Consider the following 8,993-nt stretch of genomic DNA (forward strand, 5'->3'; position numbering starts at 1 on the left):
AGTAAGATGGCTCAGTGTGTAAAGGAGCTTGCTGCAAAGCCTGATATCCGAGTTCCATCCCCAGGACTCACATGATAGAAGAGAACCTATTCTTATTGGTTGTCCTCCAACCATGACATATGTGGTGTAATACATTACACACACACACACACACACACACACACACACACACACACGAAATAAACAGTAACTTAAAAAACCTCAAGAGGTACCACCACCACCACCCCCGAAAAAAGATTAAAAAAAAAAAAAAAAACTCAAGAGGTACAAGGTTGTAGGCGGATTTTTCTTTGGGCCACCAGCTCATAAATAACGACAGGGAGACTTATTAATTATGAAAGCTTGGCCTCACCTTATGTTTGTTTTTAACTAGTTCTTATAACTTAAAATTAACCTGCTTATATTAATCTACATTTTACCATGTGGCTTTTCACCTTTCTTTCATTCTGTATGTCTAACTCCCCGAGTCTCCACGGCATCTCCTGTGTGCCTCTTCTTCTCTCTGTCTGGAAGTCCCACCTATACCTCCTGCCTAGCTATTGGTTGTTTAGCTTTTTATTATACCAATCACAGCAATACCTTCACATAGTGTACAAATATCCCACAACACAGGGTAGTGGTGGCTCATGCTTTTTTGTTGTTTTGTTTTGTTTTGTTTTTCGAGACAGGGTTTCTCTGTAGCTTTGGAGGCTGTTCTGGAACTCGCTTTGTAGACCAGGCTGGCCTCGAACTCACAGAGATTCACCTGCCTCTGCCTCCCGAGTGCTGGGATTACAGGTGTGCGCCACCACTGCCTGGCGGTGGCTCATGCTTTTAATCTCAGCATTTGACAGGAAGAAGCAGGCAGATCTCTGGGTTTGAATCCAGCCTGGTCTACAGAGCAAGTTCCAAGACACAGGGAAATCCTGTCTCAGAAAAACAAAAACAAAATTCCAGAGTCAGAAAGATGGCTCAGTGGGTAAAGACATTCACTGTCAAAACTGAAGACCCAAGTTCAGTCCCAAGATCCACTTGGGAAAGGAAGGAACCAACTCCTGTAGGCTGTCCTCTGACTCCCACATGTGTACCAAGGCACATGGGTAGCCTCCCAAAGAAAATAACAACTCTTTAATTTAAAGAAAGGTGACCAGCTGGGTGGTGCTTGCACACGCCTTAAATCCCAGCACTTGGGAGGCAGAGCCAGGCCAATCTGTGAGTTCGAGGCTAGCCTGGTCTACAGAGTGAGTTCCAGGACAGCCAGGGCTAGACAGAGAACTCTATCTCAAAAAACAAAAACAAAAACAAAAACAAAAAAGTGACCATACTCCCCACTTTGAACTCACAAATAGATGTAGATGATAATTTGAAATGAGTAGGGAGTCCCCACCAAGAAAATAGATCCCAGCTTTCTCAACCCATGCCAGAGCTACACCTCAAGATACCCAATCTAGTTTTCAGCCACAATACAGGTAAGCCATACATCACCCCAGGAGGCTCCATAGCCCAAGTGTTCCCTATCTCCAGACACAGCACAGGTTTGTATTTGAGGGAAGACACAGCTAAAGCTCAGCAGTCACTTGTAAGTCTACCAGCTTTGGGGCAGTCAGGGGAACAGGACTCCATTACTGCTGGCACCTACCTAGAGCAAGGATAGCACCTACTCCTCAGGGCAGACAGGGAAGGCATTAGCCAGTCCACAGGAAAGCACAGAGTTTCAACAGCAGTGAACAATGCAGAGAGACCAGAATGAGGGGAGGGATCCTGAATGAGAGGCCCAGCCACAGGCTGTTTCTAGAGCTGGTAGATTTTGAGACCAAGAAGCTAACAGGTAAGATCTTCACAATAGAGTGACTCTCAGTTCCATGGAAATTATTTTGGGTGATCCTAACTCATGAGAGGGAAGTGGCTGGGCACAAAACACAGGATGTCTTTGGAAGAAGAGCTGGTAAAGCAAATCATCAGACAATCACAGCATAAGCAGAGAGTCACTCTCCCTCTGAAAGGACCATGCTATGAGAAAATCATGCTCTGGGTGAAGGATAAACCACTGGCCCACACAGACAAGACTCTGAAGCAGAGGTCTGGTAGACCAGACTGGCAGTGTCTTCTGCCCTAGCCAGAGTCTGTCCACATAACTGTCCTCAAAACAAAGTCTGAAATTTTGGCCACATTACACAAAGGGTTTTCCATCTGGCCTCTACTTACTCAGTTTGGGCCCGTTTTTTCCCCCCAAACAAACATGGTCTCCCTGTGTAGCCCCAGGCTAGCCTTGAAGCCAAGCTGGGTTCAAGTTTTCAATCTTCCTGCCTCTGCCATAAGAGTGTTAGGATTACAAGCCTAAATCACCATACCCAGGCCAGCCTATACATCTTTTTGTGTGTCTTGTGCTTCTCACTTTATTTATCTTGAGCATTCCAGCTGCTCTTTCCACTTTTCCTCACCATCTCTTCTATGAATCGTCCTCTAAACTCAGAGGTGTAGAAGGAAATCTAATCTCTGGGCCAACTCAGATACCATGGGTCTATACCATGGGCTAAAAAACTTCTATGCCCCTGTGAGGTCACACACAGGGTGTATCTCTCTTGTCTCTACATAGGCCTCCTGTCTGTGCTCCTGGAGCCCATACCCAGGACAAAACAATCAATGTTCATCCTGGTGTATGGCATGAATGGGTGGGTGTACCGTTATGTGACCAAGCAATAAGAGTTGGTTGACTGTAACCAAAGATCCCTATTCAGGGCCCTTGCTGAAGAGAACTCCACCTCTCCCTGCACTACCTAGTGCTCTAGCCTAAGTTTGCCCTTCTTGGGAAGAGTCACCCATCACATGTCAGGAGGCCTCTGCCACTAGGATGATGTTACAATCTATTTTGAGGGTCACACTGAAGCATCTGTCAGCCAGGACAGCCACACCCTCCATGTGTCATCACTAAAAGCTGGGGACACCCACAGGTCCATAAAGTCTGCCTACTTAACTTTCTGCAAAGATCAACCCAGATGCCCCTTATCTGCTGGGGGCAACCCTGGCAGGGCTTGAGACATCTCCTCATCCTATCAGACCTGCTCCCAAATTTCACAGTTCTGATGACTTGAAAATCCAGCCGAGGCTGATTAATCAGTCTATGCCAAGCTCTTAGCTCCTTCTACAGAGTCCTCCCTCCTAAATGGGAAGAGTCCCAAAAGCTCTGCACCCTGGCACGGAGCTAATTACCCACAAGACTCATAGATCCACAAGCAGTGCCTCCTGGGAACTCCTACTCATCCCCCACTGCAGTGCCCAAGCTTTGCCTCCTCTTATAAAGGGCCCTTCTCAGACCCACTCTCTCCTGAATAGGCCACAGGAGCCTGAGGAAGAGGCTCATCTACTGCTGTCTTTGCTTCTGCTCTCTTGTAGCCAGCACATCAGGATGAAGGAAAAAAAGAAAAGAAAGAAAGAAGGAAGGAAGGAAAGAAAAGAAAAAGAAAAACTCTATAAACCCTTGAAATAAACCTTTCTGTGGCACTTGGGAGACTTTGAGGCTGAGCTATAAAGCAAAACTGTCTCATAAGAATCCCAACCCAAAGCAAAAAAACAAAAGCCTTCTGTGAGGGGGCTAGAGAAGAGCTCAGCCAATAAAAGCATGGATGTTCTTCCAGAGGACCGGAGTTTGATTCCCAACACCCATGTTAGGCAGGTTACAGCTACCTGTATGTAATTCCAGGTCCAGAGGATCTATCATCATATTCTGGCTACCTCAGATACTGTGCTCACATGCACATACACACACACACACACACACACACACACACATGCATGTAACTAAAAATAAAAAAATAAAGTCACTTAAAAAAACTTTCTGTACAAACAAACCAGATTAGCTTAGTGTTTTCTATAAAACACTATGAAAACAAAGGCACTTCTAATGAACCATGACAACAACAAATGAATTTATAAATACCTTAGGAACACACAAGGCTACAGAAAAACAGATTTACACAGTCAATGGAAAAATAAGTCAATCGAGGCCAGCACAGAGCATGCCCTGCTTCTCTAGCCTCAGTTAGCACATGTCAGCCCTGTCCCCTGACATTGTGACCCTGGACAGATCCAACAGGATGTTCCTTCACACTAGCCCAGAGAAGGAATGCAATAGCAGTCCTAATTGGAAAAGTCAGCAGCAACTCAGACACGTGTCTGGGATCAGGCAAGGACATCTGACAGGTTAGGCTATTCTACTGCACATCTTAAGCCCTGCAGCCAGGGCAGGCCACCAAACATCTCAGAGACTCACCCACAAAACAAGTCCATCATCGTTTGCTCCAGTCATTATCTAGAGATGCTCTGAGGCTCAAATGAGACCACACAGAAAGGCTACAAAGTCAACAGCTATAGTTAATGCTTGGGCCATCAACGAGACCTGGGTCAGAAATACATTTCCAACATTGATGGAGAAGAGTCAATGTCTGCCTGTCCTACAACTTCTGTTGGCTTCCTCAAAAACCAAACCTGAACTATACCGTGTGGCTCATACCAACTGGCTACACCTTAGCCTTTCAGGGATTCCAGAAAGTGGCTGTGGGGGCCAGTCATATGCTCACTCACCATTCTACCGCTTTAGCTGTCAACTGAAGCCAGCCACTACAGACACACGGGACCTTTATAAAAGTGAAGTTTCCAGATCAACTCAACAACTGTAGTCACCATATGTAAAAACAGGGAGAACAGAGCACAGGAATGTAACTCAGGTGGCAGAGTGCTTCCCAGTTGGTTCAATTCCCAGCACTGTATCAACCAAGTAGGGTAGCATATCTCTGTAATCCTAGCACTGAGGAGGTGAAGGCTAGAGGATCATAAGTTCAAGACCATCCTTTGGCCACATAAGAAGTTATAAGCCAGCCTGGGACACATAAAACTTTGTTATTTAAAGAGGGGGGAAAATGCTGGGGAAAGCCGGGCGGTGGTGGCGCACGCCTTTAATCCCAGCACTCGGGAGGCAGAGGCAGGCGGATCTCTGTGAGTTCAAGGCCAGCCTGATCTACAGAGTGAGTTCCAGGAAAGGTGCAAAGCTACACAGAGAAACCCTGTCTCGAAAAACAAAATAATAAAATTAAAAAAAAAAAATGCTGGGGAAAGAAGTCAGAGAAAGATCCTCTTCATTTTGCTGAGACAGGGCCTCATTATGCAAGCCTGGGTGGTCTGGGACTTGCCATGTAGACCAGTCTGACTTTAAACTCAGAGAGATTCACCTGCCTCAGCCTCCAGAGTCCTGTGATTAAAGGCATGCACCACCATGCCTGGCTTTCACTTTTTTAAAAAAAATAATTTATTCATTTTATTTTATGTGCATTAGTGTTTTGCCTGCATGTGTGTCTAAGTCTGATCTTAGAATTATAGATGGTTGTGAGCTGCCATATGGGTGCTGGAAATTGAACCCCGGTCCTCTGGAAGAGCAGTCAGTGCTCTTAACCACTAAACCATCTCTCCAGCCCCTGGCTTTCACTTTTTTTTAGACTTGTAGACAATATCACAGTCATACAGTCTAACACACAGCTTTCTTCTCAAGAGTCACTGAAATCTAAAAAGCAAGTTGAAAGAATCCAGATCTCTAAGTTTAAACCCTCTCCTAAAAAGTTGTTCTTGTTCTCACTAGCTCACCCCTTATCTATGAAAAAGAGCTACAGAGAAAAGATACATTTTCCTCCCTACAAGTTTAAAAAATAAGCCCCTCAGTCTCCTTGGCAGTATCAGAGTCCAACACCCACATCTTCGTCAACACTATAACTGTTTTTGAGGTGTTTGTTTTAAGAGGTCATACTCATTGACACTGGTTTAAACACAATTAGATATGTTTTATCAGATGATAGAAAGAAAAAAAGTTTTAAGCTGGGTGGTGGCACATGCCTTTAATCCCAGCGCTCGGGAGGCAGAGCCAGATGGATCTCTGTGAGTTTGAGGCCAGCCTGGTCTACAGAGTGAGTTCCAGGACAGCCAGGACTGTTTCACAGAGAAACCCTGTCTCAAAAAACAAAAAAAAAATCTGAAGTCACTGAATTTTAAGGTTAAAGGTAGTTTAATGCTGACTGAACTTCCCAGAGTGATGTTGAAGAGACAAGCCCCAGGATCTACCCAAGTCCACAGGATCCTCCTTGGCTGGGAAGTCACAAAGTCACTGAGAAAGCAGGGAGATTAGGATTCCAACAGTCCTGCCCCAGAACAAGCTTCTTTTCTGTTTTTTTGTTTCAAGACGGGGTCTGACTAAACAGTCCTAGCTGGCCTAGAACTCACTCTGTAGACCAGGTGGCCTTGAATTCACAAGAGGTATGCCTGCTTCTTCCTCTGAGTGCTGGGATTAAAGGCGTACATTATTACACTCAGTTCAGGCTCAGCTTCTAAACCTGGCATCTTGCACACAACACAGTGAGAGAGTTAGAAGAGAAAAATTATCCTAAATTCCCAAAAACACACACTCAGGCCCACACGAATGTCCCTGGCAGGGTTTGCAAATTTCCCATAACAAACCTAAGGTCTATTATGGGAAAGCTTGTCCTGGGGACTGGAGAGCTGGCTCAGTGGTTAAGAACACTGGCTGCTCTGCCAGAAGACCCTGGTTCAAATTCCTAGCACCCACATGGCAGCTCACAAGTGTCTGTAACTCAAATTCCAGAGGATCCAGATTCTTCATGAAGATATACATGCAGGCAAAACACCAATGCATGCAAAATAAAAATAAATAATTTATTAAAAAAAAAAAAAAAAGAAAGCTTGTCTCAGGATAGTTAAAGTCACATTATCTCATAGATTGAACATCTGCTTTGTTACAATTACTAGGGGGAAAAGGAGACTGGGAGATAAGGAAGAAGACAAGGAAAAATGTCCCCTCTGATGCCTTGTGTCTGCTTATGTCACCCTAAAATAGGGAGTCTCCCTAATGCTGACTTTAATAAGGCCTTCCTAAAGCTGGTCCAACTGGTGTTCAAGTCCCTGGACAGAAAAACAAGTTTATGAGCAGCAAAGTCACCTGACTCTAACCATGTGTACACTGTTTATCCGATGACAGTGGCCACCACAGCTTTGATGGATGCTACACAGACTCTACCATCCCTTTGAAGTCTACTGAGGCCTCTCCATTACTAAATGCCATAAAAAAGAACCTCAACTTCCAAAGGAGGGAAGTCACAAACACCACATGCGAGCAGAGGAAACCTCATTTGGCCTCTGAATTGTTAATGTAAACTTGTTACTTATATCCTTGATCTGTTACTATCTAATTACAATACTTCAACAAAAAAAAAAAAAAAAAGTGTCCTCTGCTCTACCTACAATGTGCCTACTGCTATCAAGGCCCACTGTTTAGACCAACCAGACCATATTCATAGTCAGGAGAGAGGTAGCCCAGATCCAAGTGGGTTGACAGGCTAACATCAGTCACGAATACCAGTCAGGAACTTCAAACTCTGAGGAGAGGAAACACTAGTTCTGTGCTGAGGGGAAAAAGGATAGTAAAGAGGGACTTACCCATCTCTTCCTTTGCTGACAATCTTCACTTCAAAATAGTAAATGCCACAGGCAGCAGGGATGGGGTGGGTGGCACGCACAGAGGCTGCATCTTTGTGATTTTTGCCATGACCTGATGTAAAAAGGCAAAGAAGGAATGTCAACACAGGAAATACAAATGGAAGCCTCCTTTTTCTCTGTACATGGTAACTTCAACCCTCCTTTGCTAGAGGACGTTCTTATACTGTCCAAGGAATTGAGTAAACACATACACCTCCCACCTTTAAATCACCTCCATCCTAAACCAACCAACAGTCCTGACTGACCAAGATACTGTCCTCCATAACAAAACAAGGGTACACATAGGCAACAGAGGTGTGTGTGTGACACTGAATACTGTTCTCTGTCTTTCTAGATGGCCCAGCCTGGAGCTCAGGGGAAGGAAGTGGCAGAAATGGAAGTCACCACTACCAACAACTTTAGCACACAACCTCCAGCCAGGCCAGTTCAGGGTGACTGGCAGGCAGGCAGCCCATGCACCGCCTGTGAGAATGTTACCACCTCTTTTTGCAAACATTACTTAAACTAAGCCGTGGTTAAAGGGCCTAGCTGAGGTTGGAGCCAGCTCAGGACAAGACTGGAGGCCCTAAGTGGAAGGTCTTGTCCAACACTGGTTTTGGACATTTACTGTAGTTCTCTTAAAGTCGTCTGTTTTCAGAACAGAGCAAAGGAAGCAGGTAAACCCTGGCCTGGCCAACCCCCCTACTCTGGACGTTCCACTGAGCTAAGGCCCAACTCAGAGAGCCCACGCAAAGAAAGGGACATGATGGGCGCAGCTCCCTTGTGGACACTCTGGACTTGTCTCCCAGTGACCAGACACGCTGATACCTTTGTAGTGGACACGGAGGTTTCCCTGGGAGAGGCCGATGTAGTTGTACTTGTCCTTGGGGCTCCAGGACCGCGGCAGCGGCGTTTCGTGCTGATTAACTGCAGGGTACAAGCGCTGCAGGCGCCGGCTCAGTTCCTGCTCCCCAGGTGACGGTAGCCCGCCCCCGGCGTCCCCACCGGAGGAGTCCCCAGCCTGCGGGTTCCCAGCTCCCGGGTCTGCCGTCGCCGCCGCCATCTTGGAGGGAGCTGCTATTGTGTCACTGGGGGCGGGGAGGAGTGCAACCAGATCTGTTTTGCTCAGCCAATGGCCTGTAAGCATCCCGGGGCCATAGGGAAACTGAGTCCCAGCCCGTGAACCTTTCATAGTATACTACTATGCTTCACAAGATACTAGACTACATATCCCACAAGACAGAGCGCGCTAGAAGCCGGCCAACGCGGGCTCCTAGAGAACTTCGGGTGATGTAGTCTAAACCTGCTCACCCACGAGCCGTACAACCGAGGCAAGGAGCCACTGAAAACTACCATTCCCGGGCAGCCAAGTGGCCAGGTCTCGAAACTCACTTCCCTTGTCCACGGTCTCAGTTTATTCCCCTGCCTCAGTTCTGTAACTGATATCAAACTTGCTGCACTGACTGGCTCTCAGAACACCC

General features: G+C 46.2%; 1 protein-coding gene across 1 annotated transcript in view; it reads right to left on the reverse strand.

Annotated features, from left to right (window-relative positions):
• Ranbp10 (RAN binding protein 10) overlaps positions 1 to 8,607 on the reverse strand; it is a 59,849-nt gene extending 51,242 nt beyond the window's left edge. Inside the window, exons 1-2 of the mRNA XM_036187599.1 lie at positions 8,341 to 8,607; positions 7,474 to 7,585 (exon numbers count right to left, since the gene is read on the reverse strand). Coding sequence (XP_036043492.1) covers positions 7,474 to 7,585; positions 8,341 to 8,575 — 347 coding nt within the window. The 5' untranslated portion in view covers positions 8,576 to 8,607. The remainder of the gene's footprint in view (positions 1 to 7,473; positions 7,586 to 8,340) is intronic.
• Between the last annotated feature and the right edge of the window lie 386 nt (positions 8,608 to 8,993).

Source organism: Onychomys torridus, chromosome 5 (genome assembly GCF_903995425.1).
Source record: "Onychomys torridus chromosome 5, mOncTor1.1, whole genome shotgun sequence".
Taxonomy (NCBI): Eukaryota; Metazoa; Chordata; class Mammalia; order Rodentia; family Cricetidae; genus Onychomys; species Onychomys torridus.